Source organism: Mytilus galloprovincialis, chromosome 13, assembly GCF_965363235.1.
Source record: "Mytilus galloprovincialis chromosome 13, xbMytGall1.hap1.1, whole genome shotgun sequence".
Classification (NCBI taxonomy): domain Eukaryota; kingdom Metazoa; phylum Mollusca; class Bivalvia; order Mytilida; family Mytilidae; genus Mytilus; species Mytilus galloprovincialis.
In genome coordinates this window covers 38,673,924-38,694,980 of record NC_134850.1, presented here as the reverse complement: position 1 = coordinate 38,694,980, position 21,057 = coordinate 38,673,924, and the positions used below count along the sequence as shown (strand labels likewise).

At 33.4% G+C, this 21,057-nt stretch overlaps 2 protein-coding genes across 4 annotated transcripts in view; both read left to right on the top strand.

Annotated features, from left to right (window-relative positions):
- The window catches only part of LOC143057504 (uncharacterized), a 119,463-nt gene that overhangs the window by 76,318 nt on the left and 22,088 nt on the right, over positions 1-21,057 (top strand). The window contains exons 62-63 of the mRNA XM_076230814.1: positions 16,078-16,226; positions 20,346-20,479. Coding sequence (XP_076086929.1) covers positions 16,078-16,226; positions 20,346-20,479 — 283 coding nt within the window. The remainder of the gene's footprint in view (positions 1-16,077; positions 16,227-20,345; positions 20,480-21,057) is intronic.
- On the top strand, positions 1,357-12,681 carry LOC143057233 (uncharacterized). 3 transcript variants are annotated; one of them, XM_076230501.1, is made up of 10 exons: positions 1,357-2,305; positions 3,548-3,630; positions 4,743-4,844; positions 5,740-6,463; positions 6,987-7,192; positions 7,816-8,022; positions 8,551-9,123; positions 9,439-9,610; positions 9,905-10,003; positions 10,509-12,681. In XM_076230501.1, the coding sequence occupies exons 1-10, from the start codon at positions 1,939-1,941 to the stop codon at positions 11,120-11,122; spliced, it is 3,147 nt and encodes a 1,048-aa protein (XP_076086616.1). In that variant the 5' UTR covers positions 1,357-1,938; the 3' UTR covers positions 11,123-12,681. The 3 variants fall into 3 exon arrangements, with proteins under 3 accessions (XP_076086616.1, XP_076086615.1, XP_076086617.1); XM_076230500.1 differs by having other exon boundaries at positions 10,506-12,681; XM_076230502.1 differs by lacking the exons at positions 1,357-2,305; positions 3,548-3,630 and adding an exon at positions 3,666-4,370 and having other exon boundaries at positions 10,506-12,681.

Here is a 21,057-nt window from a genome sequence, read left to right as displayed (position 1 = left end):
CTGATGTATCCAGTGTAGCCACTTCCAATGGGGTATATCTCTCATACCTAAGTCAGTATTAGTTTGTATTGTAGGTCTATGTCTCCGTCAGAGGAACAAACGGAGCTGGGTTATCCAGTGTAGCCACTTCCAATGGGGTATATCTCTCATACCTAAGTCAGTATTAGTTTGTATTGTAGGTCTATGTCTCCGTCAGAGGAACAAATGGAGCTGATGTATCCAGTGTAGCCACTTCCAATGGGGTATATCTCTCATACCTAAGTCAGTATTTGTTTGTATTGTAGGTCTATGTTTCTGTCAGAGGAACAAACGGAGCTGGGTTATCCAGTGTAGCCACTTCCAATGGGGTATATCTCTCATACCTAAGTCAGTATTTGTTTGTATTGTAGGTCTATGTTTCTGTCAGAGGAACAAATGGAGCTGGTTTATCCAGTGTAGCCACTTCCAATGGGGTATATCTCTCATACCTAAGTCAGTATTTGTTTGTATTGTAGGTCTATGTTTCTGTCAGAGGAACAAACGGAGCTGGGTTATCCAGTGTAGCCACTTCCAATGGGGTATATCTCTCATACCTAAGTCAGTATTTGTTTGTATTGTAGGTCTATGTTTCTGTCAGAGGAACAAATGGAGCTGGTTTATCCAGTGTAGCCACTTCCAATGGGGTATATCTCTCATACCTAAGTCAGATTTTGTTTGTATTGTAGGTCTATGTTTCCGTCAGAGGAACAAATGGAGCTGGTTTATCCAGTGTAGCCACTTCCAATGGGGTATATCTCTCATACCTAAGTCAGTATTTGTTTGTATTGTAGGTCTATGTTTCCGTCAGAGGAACAAATGGAGCTGGTGTATCCAGTGTAGCCACTTCCAATGGGGTATATCTCTCATACCTAAGTCAGTATTTTTTTGCGGTCTCACTTATTAGCGACAACAAGAATTTTAGCGACAAGAAGCGTCAACAAGCGACAAGAAGCGACAACAAGAATTATTTTAGCGACAACAAGCGACAAGAAACTATTTAGCGACAAGAAAACATTTTTTTTTAATTAAAATTAATTATTGCAATAAATATTAAAAGAATATGCAAAAGAAAATAATTTTAGCGACAAGAAAGTTAAAATTGATAGAAAAAAATGAAACATTATTTACATAATATTTTATCATCTATTATGAATAACAGCCAGTATTACGTTTAATTATTGTATTATGAGATTACTTTTTCTTGTGTTTTAGAACATATTATTTATCTTATAATTTGTTTTTTAAAACTCTTTTCGTGCAATATATATTAAGCTGTCTATCTATATAATCAATGATTTCACTATACAAATCCTAAGACTTGATATAATAAAACATTTTAATATCAGTTCTATGAAACCATCAAAATTGTTTGGTCACAGAATGTCACAGATTTTTATGAAACTCTGTTCTATAGCTTAAAATGACCAAAGAAAATGAAAAAATGTGTTAAAAAGTTTTTCATAGCAACGGTTGCCATGGAAATCTAGTCCCTAGTTACAGATCTGCTGATTTGGCATTTGACAGAATTTTAAATAAACGGATAAAAGTTATAACGAAGTAAGGTTATTTTCTGATTCTCTTATATTTTTTGGTGATTTCTTATGTGAAAAACCTCGCTTCCATCAGTTATATCATTTATAACATGCATATTATGGTGTTGACTGTAAACAGTATGCCTCCATTTGAAGGACAATAAAAAGGTATTTGCCCAGTGATTTGATATAAATCAAATAGTTGGTAAAGATCTATCAATACATTGTAAGACAATGAAAAAGTAAAATTAATGGAGAAACCAACATTAATGAACTAGAATAAATGAATTAGTATTGCACAAATCAGGTAAATTGCAGAGAGTTACGGTTCTTGATTTTCCTCTTTACAATTGGAGGTTGGAATGTATCATAATAACATTGGATACAAATGGCAGCAGACACACAGTGTAGTTTTCAGTCTTTCCATTCCACAGTTAATTGCTCAAATTTAGAAACTTTTTATCCAGTTAATTCATTTCCTACTTCTTTATCTACAATTCTGTTGACAGAGTCTGGTTTACTTTTTACAAAATTTACGGAATCTTTTATAATTTGTCAAAGTCATCTCAATGAACTGCAGGAACAGAATCGTCTGCGAAAGAAATCTAAGTGTTGTGGCATTCCTTTACATCTTTCCTCACATAATTTGAAAAACAAAAAAAGATCGGGAAAATTGAAAGCTGACAGATATTTGACCAGCCAACAAGTGGAAGAGATAAGCAAGAAATATGGTTCAGTCTTGCCAGTTGGTACACGTAAGTTCACATTTTATAAGTACACCTCTTACACATATATAACCTTGTGTGTAAAGTCTTATTCATTAAAGGATTTTCAACAGTCTTTAAATTTCCAGTAAGGAAATCTACCTTTCAACTTTAAAAAAAAAGGGGGGGGGGGGGTATTTATTTTTATCTAAAAAGTTATGATCCCCAATTTGATGGGGAAAAAAATCTTCTGGCACTCTAGATGACAAAAAACAAATATGAATGCAGATTTAACCTTATCTAATGGTTTTGAATACTGAAAGAATAATAAAATTGAAAGTGCCATCCCATGATCCAAGCCCCCTTTTTCGTTCGTAATTCCCTCCTGTTTAGGAGCACTCGGATGAGACTGATAAATGTAAACAGTTAATGTACATTAAAACACACTATAAATTCTCTGTGAAATATGAATGAACAGCATCCTCCACCATAAAAACCAGTGTATTTACAACAAGTCGTGAATTTATATACATGCATTATTTTAATTAATATAGGGACTTTTAAAGTAATGTAGTATTAAAATGGCAAGAGATATACTAAATAAATCACATGTTGTAAGATTAAGGAATCATAATTTTAAGCAGGTGCTTTTCAATGCAATATTAAACATAAGCATGACTAATTTTGATGTTGAGTTATATTATTTAATTTAGGCTCAACGTTAATTTAAACTCCCAAGATATAGTATAATTAGCATGTACTTTTTAAAATTTAGTGTAGGAATAAAGTATCAACAGATGCCTTTCAGGTCTGTGTGTGTCAGTTCCAGGCGTAACCATTGATACTTGACTTTAACACTGTACAGTTGTTGTAAAAATCACATAATCTTATTTGTTTTTGTTCCTGTAAATACACAAAAGTATTTGTTATTTTTAACTTGGCTTGTACTGGTTGACACACACGCACAGTATATCTGCGTTACTTATTGGAATTTTCAACTGCATATTAACCACATAGAAGTAGAAGTTGAAAAATTTCTACGCTCTTCATGCCACAAAAAATTTCATAACATTACCCCCCCCCCCTCGAAGTTATATGGTTGCTGCCTAAATCATGATTTGTAAATAGCCAACAACAGTATTTGTCTCCTGATTATTCTTGTTTTTCAATCTGCATTAATTTCATTACATATTTTTCGACCAAAAAATTAAGGCTATGTATAAAGATCTCAGTACAGTGTATTAAAATAATAAATTTCACTTTTGTATCTTGGCTTTATTTTTTATATTATAGCTATCTGTACATCATGCAGAGGAAAAATCTTTAGAGATAGCTTAAGTAACTCTGATATTAATCAATCAGTTGAAGTAGTACCTGTAAGTATTATTGTATAAACTTACAACATAATTTTAGTATATATGAGGGTGTTGGGAGGGGACCTAATCCCGGGTTTAAATACATGAAATGCAGAGTTCACAAATTTAAATCAATTTAAATCCAGACATCCTGAAATTCGAAAAAAGAATTCCCTGATCCCGAAAGGATCAATCCTGAGCATAAGAACACTCAATCTGAGAGTCCGTCTGAAAAATGTCCTACCCCAACCCTTCATATATGTTTGGAATGCAAAGATATGTAGTAAATGTACATCGAACAGTACAAAATTCTGCTATACAGGAAAACCCATTACAAAAAAAGAACACTTTATTGTTCATCTGCCTCTGATGCAAGACCTACAAAATTACTCAGTATCTGCAGTGACTGATTTCAGTACTATAAAAATTATGATAAGATATTAAATCTGCAAATGGAGGCCTGTGAACAAATTTTCGTGTATTAACCAAAAGCTAGATCTGTATTTTTTCCATTTAAGAAATAAAGTAATTTGAACGATCTAGTTTAGGCAGAAAACCGGTAACATTGCTGTAGTGGCCAAATTTGATAACAAAAAATATTGTTGCCTATTGTATTTTTTTGGTAATTAGTGATATTCTATTTTTGAGATAAGTTACTTTCCCTTTACTCTAACGAACCCTTCAGGTAATTTGCACGAAAAGTGCTTGGTGAATATCTTTGATTATGATGAAAATAAGGAATACCAGAGTCAACCAATATGGTATGTTTCTTTAATTTACAACAGATAAATTGTCTTTCATGTAAAAAGTTAGAAATTTTGAGTTTAATTGATGTAAAACTGATAAAACTTGACCTTGATAATTTGGCAATTGTTTACCGTAAATGTTCATGATATTACTTTTTTGAAAGAGAACAAGTGTATGTTACTACTGTAAATGTTATGATAGATGCACTTTTGAATTGTATTATAGCACTAAATGTTAGTTTTGATAGTAGAATTTAGTGTGTTTTATCTTTTATTTTGTACCTGAATAAAGAGACTTGAACGGAAGGAATTAGTATTTTATTTGTTATAGACATCATAGTTGCTTTTAATGTTTATAGCTTATTCAAACCAAGAAATTTTTTTTAGAGTCGAATTGAGGACCCTCTGCAGCAACAGACAGAATCATCTGACGGATTCTTCCTGAGACCAAGGCCTGATCACAGCTATGAATATTATGAAAATGCACATGTATGTATTTATTAGCTACCATGGATGTTACATAAATAGTCAAATTAAAAATAAAAAGAAAGTGACCATCATAATAATTAGTATTGATTGATTATTAATATTTATTCAATTGAGTACAACATAATTAATTAATTTTGAAATGAATTATTGAGATACAAAACCATAGTGAAAACTGCTTTTTTAGCTCACCTGGCACAAAAGGCCAGGTCAGCTTTTCTCCTCACTTGGTGTCCGGCTTTGTTGACTTTTACAAAAATCTTCTCTGAAACTACTGGGCCAAATTTAACCAATCTTGGCCTCAATCATCATTAGGGTATCTTATTTTAAAAAAATGTGTCCGGTGACCTGGCAAACCAACCAAGATGGCCATCATGGCTAAAAATAGAACATAGGGGTAAAATGCAGTTTTGGGCTTATAACTCAAAAACCAAAGCATTTAGAGCAAATCTGATAGGAGGTGAAATTGTTTATCAGGTCGAAATCTATCTGCCATGGAATTTTCAGATGAATCAGATAACTGGTTATTAGGTTGCTGCCCCTGAATTGGTAATAATAAGGAAATTTTGCTGTTTTTTGTTATTATCTTGAATATTATTATAGATAGAGATAATCTGTACTCAGCAATAATGTACAACAAAGTAAGACCTAAAAATAAGTCAACATGACCAAAATGGCCAATTGACCCCCTAAGGAGTTATTGCCTTTATAGTAAATTTTTAACATTTTTTTTAAAATATGTAAATTTTCACTAACATTTTCCACTGAAACTACTGGGCCAAGTTCACTATAGATAGAAATAATTGTAAGCAGCAAAAATTATAAAAAATGGTCTATATATAGTTAATACTCATTCTTGTTGAAAAAAATTCATTTATAATGTGCCTTATAATTTCAGGACAGCAATGTATCCAGTCAGGAAACACAGCAGAGCCAAAACAGTCAAGCATCGGAGGCATCAGTGGCTAACATTGATCGTCTTGGAAAGCTTAATGAATTTCTTCAAGCATGTAACACAAGCCCAGTAAAGAAAATTAGAGAGCCATTGAGTGATTCAAGTGAGAGGACACAAAGAAGATACACTGAAAAAGCAAATGAATGCCTTTCTCTTCTTTTAGAGACAATGTGCCCAGGAGAAGGTGAGCAGTTAAAAGAGAATATTTTTTCAAAAGTGGAAAAAAATATGACAAGAATTGATTCTCCACAATTTATTGATGCTCTTGTAGAAAGCTACATGAGGGCAGAAACTTCAACAGTGAGGTGTCAGATACTCTCTATCTTATCAAGCCATTCTAAATTTGAGGACATTAATAAAAAAATTCCATCCTTGACGAGCCACAAGTTTTATACAGCAAAGAAACATGCTAAGGAATTTGGAGTGGGGGCACCTGTTGCAAGAGAAAAACAGACAAGAGGGAGAGTGGATGATGCCAAACTAGAACACTTTTTGGACTTCATCACATCAAGCCATGTTATTAAGGACTTGCCACTGGGTGAGAAAACACTGACACTATCATCAGGAGAACTAATTCAGACTCCATATGTTATAAGATGTTTAGCTCCAGCAACCATTGTCAAACAGTATTCTAGAATATGTGAAGAAGAAAATTTTAATGCAATTGGTAAGTGTGTGTTAGCTGAAATATCTAAGGAAGTATCTTATTGACGATTTTTTTAAGTTTTATAATTGACTATAAAGTGTTAAAAAAATTCATAGACTAATACAACTAATTGCATTGTCTCCTGGCTTAAGTTGGAGTGGCATAAATAGTAGTGAGGTTAACAATGGTTCAACACATATTATAAAATCTCAACCATTCCCTCTACTACTTGTTCCATTTGGGTTAAAACTAGATATATTTGAAACAATCAATTCAATTTAATATAAAAAAGAAGATGTGGTTTGATTGCCAACGAGACAACTATCAACAAAAGACCAAAATGACACAAACATTAACAATTATATGTCACCGTACAGCCTTCAACAATGAGCAAAGCCCATACCATATATAGTCAGCTATAAAAGGCAACTATGTACATCAGAAAAAAATGTGACAAAATACTACTAATGTACAAAGAATTAATAATTAACAATTATGTTATTTTTATAAATGTACAATTTATTAAATTATTATACTATTTTAGGAGAAAGTACCATGTATAAGATTTTGTCAGAGTGCAGTGCAGCAGTCCGTAAATCTGTTGAAGGTGTAGATTACTACGTTGCAGAAGCAGGTGAAGCTTTCCGTGAGTTAGAAAACATAGTGAACCAAATTCCAATGAACAATGATGGGAAGGAAACCATAGAAAACCTACTGAAAGCAAAGCACTATCTAAAGACAGATTATAAGGTGAGTTATTGGTGTCTTGAATATATATAATGATCTACTTCATATAGTGAACCAATGCCTGATAAGTCTTTCAGCAAAAAAAACTGGTATCAAAAACTGGAAATCCTTTATTAGAAAGAGGACGAAAGTAAGGAATTGCTTTAATTAAATCCAAATTATTGCCAAACATTTTTCAAAGAAATCAACATAGTTGAAAAACAAACCACGAAGATGACCAAAATGAACTGTTACCTAAATAGAAATATCATTATTACCACTTGCTCAAAGAGGACCCTATAATAGGAGACTTTATTTGTAAATGCCATTAACAGTTAACAATACAATGAAAAAGATCAAAACAGGTTAATATAAAAATGTATCCCCCCATCCCCACTTCCATGGACTGGACACACTGACAGACTTGATTGGCCTGATAAATAATCCTTGTTTTCACAATTCAAATAGGGAAAATACTTTATTACAATTGTATAGATAAACCAATTTGAACAAATTTAAATCAAGTAATTGTGAGGCAAAATAAAGAACTGAAGAAGGCCAATTGCTGAAACTCTAAAAAAAATGTTATTAATACAATTACAGAAAATAGTCCAACAGACCAATAGTGTTTTTCATTTTATTTTCAGATGCATGTTAGAACCTCATCAACTATTGCAGACCATTGTTTTGTACATGCCCTTAGCCAAACTGGTAGTGTATTTTTTGAAGACCAGTGCCCACATGATCACATACATCAGTGTCCACAGTGTTATCAGCTGGAACATACCTTGTCAACTATTTTGACCAAGACAGCTGATGTGGGATGGGACAACCCAGAGGCATACTTGTTCAAGGTATGAAACAATATAATTTATTAGTGAATAAAGTTTGTTTCAGACTGGTTTTACGTTTAATTACCAGTACATATAAGGCGTTTAGACAGTTGACACTCTTATTTATTTGTTTGTATAATGCATGAAAATCATCACATATACCATAGGGATCACTTTTGTAAAAGTTGTATGGCTGTTTTTCTGAATTTCAAAGAGGCATCAATCCCTGTAAACATGGTAAAAAATTCTTTCCAAAGCCGAAAGCAACATACTCTTCCATAATACAAAATGGGCATACATGTTACAGTATGATGTATATACATATTTAAACAATGACACAAACATGATCAGTATTGTACTAGAATGGAAATACAAGATTTTTGTTTTGTTTAAGAGTGTTATCAGGCGTGTACTGCCATAAAAATATATTATCCCAGCTCTAGTATGGACCACTATATGAAATCAGTTTGTAAATGAGAAATCTACAATTAATGTTTGTAATGTTGTTTTAAAATGCTTTTTGAAATAATATTCTGTTTATTTTTTTAGGTTGAAAAATCTGTGAATGCAATTAAGGAGTTGAAGTCACATATATTGAGAACAAAAGTTCAAGACAGTGCTCGTGCAGATATTACAGGAAATCTGAAGGAAGGAGAAATGTTTTTGGTTGCAGACTGGGCCATGAAGTTTCTCCCTCGGAAATTTAGGGAGGGTCAAACAGATTGGTTTGGTAAAAGGGGAATAAACTGGCATATAACAGTATGTGCTACAAAAAAAGATGGCAACTTTATACTGGACACATATGTGCACATATTAGATGCACAGACCCCACAAGACTCTCAACTGACAGCTGTTTTGATTGCAGATACAGTCAAAGATATGGTAAACTGCAAGAATATTAACAAAGTACACATATGGTCTGATAATGCTGGCTGCTATAAAAGCACCTTCACCATCTATGCTCTTTATCAAGAACTGCCAAACTTGATAAAGTCCTACAACTTTTGTGAGGCACAGGACGGAAAAGGCCCCTGCGATCGTAAGGCGTCCCATATCAAGGCAGCAATCAAAAGACATGTTAATGAAGGAAATGATGTGTTGAATGCATCTGCAATGAAGAGGGTAAGAATTAGTCTTTTAAAATTAATGCATATTACTCTTTCTCTTGCGAGGTTTATATTTGACACAAATCAATCCATGTGTGATATAAATGCATTGATGGTACAGTTAAAACGTTTTGACTTGCAAATTTAATCTGTGACATTGAGACAAAAGAGGTATAGTTTTTTTAGATTTGTATATATTTTAAGAGAAAAAACTAATGATGTACATTAGCGTTATTTATATTTGAAGTAAAAATGTTTAAGGGATCCTGAAATCTTTCCCTGAACTGATTTTGTATTTGATATATATCTTACATTCTTCTTATTTTTACAGGCTATTGATCTACAACAAAAAGGAAAGTATAGAGTCAAAGTTGTGACACCAGTTATTGATGCAGATGCTGAAAAAATTCATGTAAAGCCCATTCCAAACATTTCAACTCTCAGCAACTTTGAATTCAGCTCTGATGGGCTAAAGGTGTGGAGAGCATACAAAGTTGGACCAGGTATGTTGTAAAATAATTGTTTTCAAAGATTAATTGTTAATTGCTAACCTGACTAAAAGGATACTTTAAAAAAAAATTGTTTAGACTGTGTAGAACAATGAGATAATTTTAAAAGGAAACAATAACATAGGTTTGCATTTAACAACGATGAAAAATATATTTTGAGAAGTAAATAAAACGTCAAAATTGCTTTGTTATCTCTGATTTTAACCTTGATTTAGTTTATGATTTTTAACATTATATAAACAAAATAAATAAATGTTCATAATCATTTAATGAAATTTTTCTTTTCAGGGAAGCTGATACCATGGAAAAACAATGCAGTTACATGCCTACAATTGAATGTTGTCCACACATGGTCATCTGATGTTATTCCTGATATTCTTCCACCAGGTACATAATGGTTTTCTTGATGTTTGGTCTGTCTGTTATTTATCTAATTTATATACCAGATAATATGACTATACTGATATGATATGACATTTCATTTATATGGTTGGACCAAGGTTGATGAAAACAATTAGAAACTTGTAATATATTTTAGATTCATCTGGAGTATAAAATACCTGTTTGTCATAAAAGATGTTGAATCATGCTTTATCAAGCAAATCAAATATATTGGTTTCAAGAAAAGAATCTTTTTCTATATCCATTTTCTTTGAAAAAAATCAAACGTAAGGTAGGAACTGATTATGCATTAGTTCAATGCTGAGTACTGAAAACCTCCAAAGAATGGTGCTATAAGATTTGGTCACTCTGATCAACACTTTTTACTTGAGTGACCAGTTAAGTTATGTCTTACATCTGTTTCTCAACAAATATGAATACTATTGTGTATAAACAGTATTTTCCTTTTTAGTCATTGGATATCAAATGAATATTTTTTTTATTCTAGTAGATGATGAATCTGAGGCACATGATGAATCTACCCAGCCAGCTTTTAAAAGAAGAAAAACATCTGACCATGTGTTTAACTGCTCTAATGATGACTGTGACAGATCATTCAATACAATGACATCACTAGATAATCACCTTCTTCTTGGCAATTGTAATGTGCATGTGGAGAAAAAAGTAGTAGACAGGTGTAAAGTAATGTACAACAATAAACTTCAGACCATTAATGCCATCACTATTCAGTCTGATGACTTGGAAAAAGAAAACACCACTGATGTACCTGAGGAAAGAGGATGGGCATTAAAAGTGAAAAAACCCAAAGTTTTGTTCACGGAGGCCCAAAAACAGTATCTGTCTGAAAAGTTTAACATTGGCAAAGTTACTGGGAATAAAGAAGACCCTGCCAAAGTTTCCAGAGATATGCCATATATTCTAAAGGATGGTCAGAAAAGGTTTACAAGGGAACACTTTTTGACAACTTCACAAGTGGCTAGTTACTTTTCCAGACTTGCTCTAAAAGACAGAAGAAATGATATACAGGATCAAAATGACTTTACAGCAGCATCTGCTGACAAAAAACTCTTTGGTCTGAAAAAAAAAGTTCTTTCTCATGTTTAGATATGATGTGGTTTCGTTCAGGGTCACTTAATAAAAAAAAATATTGTGGTGCATGAAACAAGTTTTTCTTTTATGTAAGAAGGGCTGCATCAGATAAGATTTAAAGAAATGCTGAAATGTAATAATTGTACCACAAAAGTGGAACTAGTGTAGCCTCTTCTCAGTGCTATCACTAGATTTAATTTAGATTTTATCTTGATTTAAGGCCAAAAGAATGTATGGAACTGAAAATTGATGTCAAATGAGCATTACTGTGGGAAATAGTAGTGACCCTGAACCTACAATGTATGTTATTGTTCTTATTAAAAAAAAAGTTGATTTCATGAAGGCTCATGCTTTTGTTATATATTTCAGTGGTGTTTTAGGCTTTTAAACTACCTCCACCCTTTTCTATTAAGAAAATTTGTGTCATTTTGAGAAAATTAGGAAAGTTAGAATAAAACATAAATTTGACTGAAATTTCAATTGTCAGTTCACATGAATAGACCCACAAATCGGCACATATAGAAATGTTAGAAAATAATGTATTCTTATGATATAAAACAAGTTTATAGAAGAGTTAATTCACAAGAAAGAGAAATGATTTAAGATTTTATTGATGGAGAAGTTTCCATAAAACTTAAAAAAATTATTTGGGGAAAATTAACAGAATTTTCTCTGATTGGTCTAATTGAGGCAAATGTTTTGAAAAATAATAAATTGCATCACTAAAATTAAACTAGTGTAGCAGCTTCTAGTTCATTCGTAGATTTTATACAGATTTTTAGGCCAATGAAATGTATGTATTTAACAAATGATTTGAAGTGAAGCCCATTTTATTTGAATTACTACAAGAAAATTAAAAGTGACCCTGAACATATGTGATTGCATTCTTATTGTTCTAATCAGAAAAAAATCTGATTTCATGATGGCTCATACATTTATTATGTATTGTGAAATAACATGTGTTTTAATGAATTATATGACAAGTGCACACATTATGACTTGGAAATGGACAAATAACCTTGCAATATGTGCTCATAATGCCATGACGCAGAATTCTAAATTTTATTTAATATTATAGTTTAAGCTGGTTGTAATCCTCGTTATGATGGTTTTCCTTGGCAACCATGCAATTAGTTTCAAACTTTATTATTCAGAATAAACTGTTTTATTATATAAATGAAGAAATGTGAAGAAAAAAAATTTAAACATTAATTGTTACTTTGTTGATTTTTTTTCGATTTTTTTTTTTTACTGAAAAAGTGCTTAAATATGCATTTTTCAAGCAATCACTGTACTTAGAGGCAACATTTCTCCAGAAATGTTTTTGTGTGTATGAACTCTCATAGTCTTGAAGATCATTTTGTGCTATTGCCCATATTTGTATGTACTGGGCAAAATTGTTAAAATAATTGATGAATTTTATTAAAAAATATGTTTTTTTTGGGCAAAATGCCAAATGACAAATTCTGTGGCAATATTCATAAAATATTTTTTTTTATCAAAAAGCAATTTAATTGTTTAAATATATATATCTAGTAATGTTAAATGAAAATAAACCACCATTTTTGCACTGATATTGTGTTTTTTTTAATTTTGAGGTCAAAGTAGACCAAATTTCCTTGTTTGTATTCAAAGCGAAAATATGCTTGATGGTTTCCATGGCAACCGAGATCTATTTTCGTCATATATGGTTATATTTATTTATTTTGGTGTCTACGGAGTGGATATGGAAAATATTAATAAAATCTGTGACATTGAGTGGCCATACCTATCCTTCATTCTTTGGTTTTTACATAGAATTCATGTTAATTAGACATATCTGCTCGTATATTTAAAAGAAAACATTAAATACAAATTTCTTTATATCTAATTAAAAAAAAATGTTTTCTTGTCGCTAAATAGTCTTCTTGTCGCTTGTTGTCGCTAAAATAATTCTTGTTGTCGCTTCTTGTCGCTTGTTGACGCTTGTTGTCGCTTCTTGACGCTTGTTGTCGCTAATTAGTGAGACCCTTTTTTTGTATTGTAGGTCTATGTTTCCGTCAGAGGAACAAATGGAGCTGGTTTATCCAGTGTAGCCACTTCCAATGGGGTATATCTCTCATACCTAAGTCAGTATTTGTTTGTATTGTAGGTCTATGTTTCCGTCAGAGGAACAAATGGAGCTGGTTTATCCAGTGTAGCCACTTCCAATGGGGTATATCTCTCATATCTAAGTCAGTATTTGTTTGTATTGTAGGTCTATGTTTCCGTCAGAGGAACAAATGGAGCTGGTTTATCCAGTGTAGCCACTTCCAATGGGGTATATCTCTCATACCTAAGTCAGTATTTGTTTGTATTGTAGGTCTATGTTTCCGTCAGAGGAACAAATGGAGCTGGTTTATCCAGTGTAGCCACTTCCAATGGGGTATATCTCTCATACCTAAGTCAGTATTTGTTTGTATTGTAGGTCTATGTTTCCGTCAGAGGAACAAATGGAGCTGGTTTATCCAGTGTAGCAACTTCTAATGGGGTATATCTCTCATACCTAAGTCAGTATTTGTTTGTATTGTAGGTTTATGTCTCTACCAGAGGAACAAATGGAGCTGGTTTATCCAGTGTAGCCACTTCCAATGGGGTATATCTCTCATACCTAAGTCAGTATTTGTTTGTATTGTAGGTCTATGTTTCCGTCAGAGGAACAAATGGAGCTGGTTTATCCAGTGTAGCCACTTCCAATGGGGTATATCTCTCATACCTAAGTCAGTATTTGTTTGTATTGTAGGTCTATGTTTCTGTCAGAGGAACAAATGGAGCTGGTTTATCCAGTGTAGCCACTTCCAATGGAGTATATCTCTCATACCTAAGTCAGTATTTGTTTGTATTGTAGGTCTATGTCTCTACCAGAGGAACAAATGGAGCTGGTTTATCCAGTGTAGCCACTTCTAATGGAGTGTATATCTCTCATACCTAAGTCAGTATTTGTTTGTATTGTAGGTCTATGTTTCCGTCAGAGGAACAAATGGAGCTGGGTTATCCAGTGTAGCCACTTCCAATGGGGTATATCTCTCATACCTAAGTCAGTATTTGTTTGTATTGTAGGTCTATGTTTCCGTCAGAGGAACAAATGGAGCTTGTGTATCCAGTGTAGCCACTTCTAATGGGGTATATCTCTCATACCTAAGTCAGTATTTGTTTGTATTGTAGGTCTATGTTTCCGTCAGAGGAACAAATGGAGCTGGTTTATCCAGTGTAGCCACTTCCAATGGGGTATATCTCTCATACCTAAGTCAGTATTTGTTTGTATTGTAGGTCTATGTTTCTGTCAGAGGAACAAATGGAGCTGGTTTATCCAGTGTAGCCACTTCCAATGGAGTATATCTCTCATACCTAAGTCAGTATTTGTTTGTATTGTAGGTCTATGTCTCTGTCAGAGGAACAAATGGAGCTGGTTTATCCAGTGTAGCCACTTCCAATGGGGTATATCTCTCATACCTAAGTCAGTATTTGTTTGTATTGTAGGTCTATGTCTCTGTCAGAGGAACAAATGGAGCTGGTTTATCCAGTGTAGCCACTTCTAATGGAGTATATCTCTCATACCTAAGTCAGTATTTGTTTGTATTGTAGGTCTATGTCTCCGTCAGAGGAATAAATGGAGCAGGTGTATTCAGTGTAGCCACTTCCAATGGAGTATATCTCTCATACCTAAGTCAGTATTTGTTTGTATTGTAGGTCTATGTCTCCGTCAGAGGAACAAATGGAGCTGGTTTATCCAGTGTAGCCACTTCCAATGGGGTATATCTCTCATACCTAAGTCAGTATTTTTTTGTATTGTAGGTCTATGTCTCCGTCAGAGGAACAAATGGAGCTGGTTTATCCAGTGTAGCCACTTCTAATGGAGTATATCTCTCATACCTAAGTCAGTATTTGTTTGTATTGTAGGTCTATGTTTCCGTCAGAGGAACAAATGGAGCTGGTGTATCCAGTGTAGCCACTTCTAATGGGGTATATCTCTCATACCTAAGTCAGTATTTGTTTGTATTGTAGGTCTATGTCTCCGTCAGAGGAACAAATGGAGCTGGTTTATCCAGTGTAGCCACTTCCAATGGGGTATATCTCTCATACCTAAGTCAGTATTTGTTTGTATTGTAGGTCTATGTCTCTACCAGAGGAACAAATGGAGCTGGTTTATCCAGTGTAGCCACTTCTAATGGAGTGTATATCTCTCATACCTAAGTCAGTATTTGTTTGTATTGTAGGTCTATGTTTCCGTCAGAGGAACAAATGGAGCTGGGTTATCCAGTGTAGCCACTTCCAATGGGGTATATCTCTCATACCTAAGTCAGTATTTGTTTGTATTGTAGGTCTATGTTTCCGTCAGAGGAACAAATGGAGCTGGTGTATCCAGTGTAGCCACTTCTAATGGGGTATATCTCTCATACCTAAGTCAGTATTTGTTTGTATTGTAGGTCTATGTTTCCGTCAGAGGAACAAATGGAGCTGGTTTATCCAGTGTAGCCACTTCCAATGGGGTATATCTCTCATACCTAAGTCAGTATTTGTTTGTATTGTAGGTCTATGTTTCCGTCAGAGGAACAAATGGAGCTGGTTTATCCAGTGTAGCCACTTCCAATGGGGTATATCTCTCATACCTAAGTCAGTATTTGTTTGTATTGTAGGTCTATGTTTCCGTCAGAGGAACAAATGGAGCTGGTTTATCCAGTGTAGCCACTTCCAATGGGGTATATCTCTCATACCTAAGTCAGTATTTGTTTGTATTGTAGGTCTATGTTTCCATCAGAGGAACAAATGGAGCTGGTGTATCCAGTGTAGCCACTTCCAATGGGGTATATCTCTCATACCTAAGTCAGTATTTGTTTGTATTGTAGGTCTATGTTTCCGTCAGAGGAACAAATGGAGCTGGTTTATCCAGTGTAGCCACTTCCAATAGGGTATATCTCTCATACCTAAGTCAGTATTTGTTTGTATTTTAGGTCTATGTTTCTGTCAGAGGAACAAATGGAGCTGGTGTATCAAGTGTAGCCACTTCTAATGGAGTGTATATCTCTTATTTAAGTCAGGATCTTCAACCATTATCACATGTTGGAATAAGTGATGTACTGGAAAACTCAGATGTTGATGTGTAAGAATTTGTTGATAAAAAATTAATAGAATAATGATTTTTGGCCCACAAAAAAACAAGTGAAATATTAATGGATTCAATTCTGAAAAACTAACATAAAGCATAAGCAAGGCTTATACTGGTACTTATAGCATATATTAGCTTATGATTTTTCATAAAGTATAGTGAATGTTAGATTTGGGAATTATGCTGGTGTGTTGTGTTAATATAATTATCAACTACTTTTTAGCTCACATGGCCCGAAGGGCCAAGTGAGCTTATGACATCACTTGGCGTCCGTCGTCGTCTGTCGTCGCAAACTATTTCAAGAATCTTCTCCTCTGAAACTACTAAGCCAAATACTTCCAAACTTTAACTGAATGTTCCTTAGGGTATCTAGTTTATAAATTGTATCTGAAGTTTTGATTTATCAACAAACATGGTCGCCATTGCTAAAAATAGAACATAGGGGTCAAATGCAGTTTTTGGCTTATAACTCAAAAACCGAAGCATTTAGAGCAAATCTGACTTGGGTAAAATTGATTATCAGGTCAAGATCTATCTGCCCTGAAATTTTCAGATGAATCGGACAACCCGTTGTTGGGTTGCTGCCCCTGAATTGGAAATTTTAAGGAAATTTTGTTGTTTTTGGTTATTATCATAAATATTATTATAGGTAGAGATCAACTGTAAACAGCAAAATTGTTCAGCAAAGTAAGACCTAAAAATAAGTCAACATGACTGAAATGGTCAGTTGACCCCTTTAGGAGTAACTGCTCTTTATAGTCAATTTTTAACCATTTTTCATAAATCTTAGTTATCTTTTACAAAAATCTTCTCCTCTGAAACTACTTGGCCAAATTGAACTAAACTTGGCCACAATCATCATTGGGGTATCTAGTTTGAAAATTGTGTCCGGTGACCCGGCCAACCAACCAAAATGGCCGCCATAGCTAAAAATAGAACATAGGGGTAAAATGCAGTTTTTGGCTTATAACTCAAAAACCAAAGCATTTAGAGCAAATCTGACAAGGGGTTAAATTGTTTATCAGGTCAAGATCAATCAGCCCTGAAATTTTCAGATGAATTGGACAACCCATTGTTGGGTTGCTGCCCCTGAATTGGTAATTTTAAGGAAATTTTGCTGTTTTGGTTATTATCTTGAATATTATTATAGATAGAGATAAACTGTAAGCAGCAATAATGTTCAGCAAAGTTAGATTTACAAATAAGTCCACATGACCGAAATGGTCAGTTGACCCCTTTAGGAGTTATTGCCCTTTATAGTCAATTTTTAACCATTTTTCGTAAATCTTAGTAATCTTTTACAAAAATCTTCTCCTCTGAAACTACTGTGCCAAATTAATCCAAACTTGGCCACAATCATCTTTTGGGTATCTTGTTTAAAAAATGTGTCCGGTGACCCGGCCATCCAAACAAGATGGCTGCCACAGCTAAAAGTAGAACATAGGGGTAAAATGTCAAAAACCAAAGCATTAAGATCAAATCTGACTGTGGTTGAATTGTTTATCAGGTCAAAATATATCTGCCCTGAAATATTCAGATGGATCGGACGACACGTTGCTAGGTGCTGCCCCTGAATTGGTAATCTTAAGGAAATTTTGCAGTTTTTAGCTCACCTTTCCTAAAAGGAAATGTGAGCTTTTCTCATCACTTGGCGTCCGTTGTCGTCGTCTGTCATCGTTAACAATTTTTCAAACATCTTCTCCTCTGAAACTGCTGAATGGATTTGGATGAAACTTGATTGTTCCTTAGATTATCTTGCACAAAGTTTGTGCTTTGATTTTTGATCCGTCAAAAAACATGGCCACCGTTACTTAAAATAGAACATAGGGGTCAAATGCAGTTTTTGGCTTATATCTCAAAAACTAAAGCATTTAAAGCAAATCTGACACTGGGGTAAAAATGTTCATTAGGTCAAGATCTATCAGCCCTGAAATTTGCAGATGAATCAAACAACCCATTGTTGGGTTGCTGCCACTTAATTGGTAATTTTAAGGAAAGTTTGCAGTTTTGTGTCATTATCTTGAATATTATTATAGATAAAGATAAACTGTTAACAGCAAAAATGATCAGCAAAGTAAGATCTACAAATAAGTTAATATGACCAAAATTGTCAATTGACCCCTTAAGGGGTTATTGTCCTTTAATGACAATTTTTCACAATTTGTTCATCATATTTGCTAACTTTAGAAAATCTTCTCCTCTAAAACTACTCAACCAAATTCAACCAAACTTCATTTGAATGATCAGTAGGGTGTATAAAATAAAGTTTGTGTTTTATTTTCTATTTCTTCAAAAAACATGGCCGAAGGCATTGTTTACCAGGTGAGCGATTCAGGCTCTTGAGAGCCTCTTGTTTTTTTAACTAAAGATGTGCACATTACTTTATATTTTGTTGTTAAATCAATTCACTATGAGCTTTCAAATGACATATCAAGAAAAGGACACTTAAAGTTTTAGATTAACAATTTTATTTTGTGTACTACATAAAGGCAACAGTAGTATACCGTTGTTCAATCTATGGACAAAAAACAACATCGGGGTAACAAACCAAATCTGAGGGAAACGCATTAAATATAAGAGGAGAACAACGACACAACATTAAAATGTAACACACACAGAAAAGGACTAAGCATTAGACAAAATCCGATGAGAATAACAAATATAACATAAAAACCAATGAATTTGAATACATGAATTTGAGATAGAAAAGTACTGTGACATGTCTTATAGTAATGTGAATTCACACTAAAATATAAGAGAAAACAAACGACACAACGGAAGCACAATGTAAAAATGTTACACACACAGAAACGAACTATGATATAACAATGGCCATTTTCCTGACTTGGTACAGGACAAAAATGGTGGGTTGAACCTGGTTTTGTGGCAACGTTAAATATATCATTAAAATGACAACATAATATTACAGGACTACAATACAAATAAATAGGAGAACGTATTAAGCAAAGAAACACATGAATAATAGATAACAAAAGGCATCAGGTTTAAAATTCAATACGCCAAAAATGCGCCTCGTCCACACAAGACTTACAAGTGACGCCCAGATATAAAAGTTCGAAAGTCAAAAAAAGTACAAAATTGTACAGCACTGAGGATCAAAAGTTAAAAAAGGTTGTGCCAAATACGGCTAGGGTTTTCTGCTTGTGATAAGAACATCCTTATGATTTAGAACAATTTATGCTATTGCAAACAGTAAATTTTATCAAATGAATTTAAAAGATATACATGATAAAACTGAAGTCTTAACTAATTACAGAAAACAAAACCTGAATACATAATACAAAGACCAAAAAATACCGAAAATAGACACACCCGATAGAGATTCCAAGAGAGGCTTTTGCTGAGATCAAAATTCAAAATAATAATATTTATGCACTTTTTAACCGGATTTTTGTGTCAAAAATGTCGGTTATTGATTTGGGGATGTACGGCGGGCGGGCGGACGGGCGGCAACCAAATGTTGTCCGTGCATTTACTCATGAAGCGTTCAACCAAATCTTTTAAAATTTTAATATGTTGTTACTGACAACAAAATGGAGGTCAAGTTTAATAATGACGATTTTGACTTTTACCGTTCAGGAGTTACGGTTCTTGAAAGTTTAAAAAATGTTGTGTCCGTGCATTTACTCATGAACCGTTCAACCAAACCTTTTAAAATTTTAATATGTTATTACTGACAACATAACGGAGGTCAAGTTCAATAATGACGATTTGTACTTTTACCGTTCAGGAGTTACGGTTCTTGAAAGTTTAAAAAATGTTGTGTCAGTGCATTTACTCATGAACCAGTCAACCAAACCTTTTAAAATTTTAATATGTTGTTACTGACAACAAAATGGAGGTCAAGTTCAATAATGACGATTTTGACTTTTACCGTTCAGGAGTTACGATTCTTGAAAGTTTAAAAAATGTTGTGTCCGTGCATTTACTCATGAACCGTTCAACCAAACCTTTTAAAATTTCCTATTAGGAGTTTTGGTCCTTGTAATATTGATAAATGCCAGAACACAAATAAATGTTAAAGAATCCGGTTTACTGTCATTTTGACAGCTCTTGTTTGCATATTTTCCTATACATTTATATATGTTACAGAGATTTCCAAGAAAGTTTTGACACACTGCGAGCATCATGGGATTTGTCAGGTGACCCTTGTCCATCAGTGAGAAATGAATGGCAGATACAAAGGCTAGATGGAAAAGTCATTTCAAAATGGCTAGATTTGGGTGGTGATTATATTTTATTTTAATTTTTCAATGGTTGTTATGGTTATCAATTTGATATGCGAACTATATAATACTTAATTGAAGTAACAAAATGTTGAAAAATCATTTTTTTATTAATCTAAAGTTTGGATTCCAAACTAACCTTATACCGTCCTAATTTTTTTATTTTAATAAAAAAGTAAATGTCTCTGCATAAATCAAATTGAATGTGACATGATCAATTATTGTTTTTACTATATGAATAAATTGTAACTAAGGGTGCAGGAGTTTGCTTGGAAATCAAAACTGCTGATTTTAGAAATGAATTTGCTCATTGATTATAAAATGGGAGATAACTGTACTGAAGCTAACTGCTATGTACATGTATAATAAAGAAATCTTAAAAGAAAAATCTAGATAATTAAGATTAAAGGTAATTCATATAGCAAGAACTAGAATCTCTAAAAAAATAATTTATACCTGACATGGATTTGTATAATTATATTTTTAATAAAAAGAAAATGTGGGGTTTACCTAAGACAGCAACCCAACAATACAAAAATCACAAAAGACAAATGTGTTCATCACTTATTGCACAATTT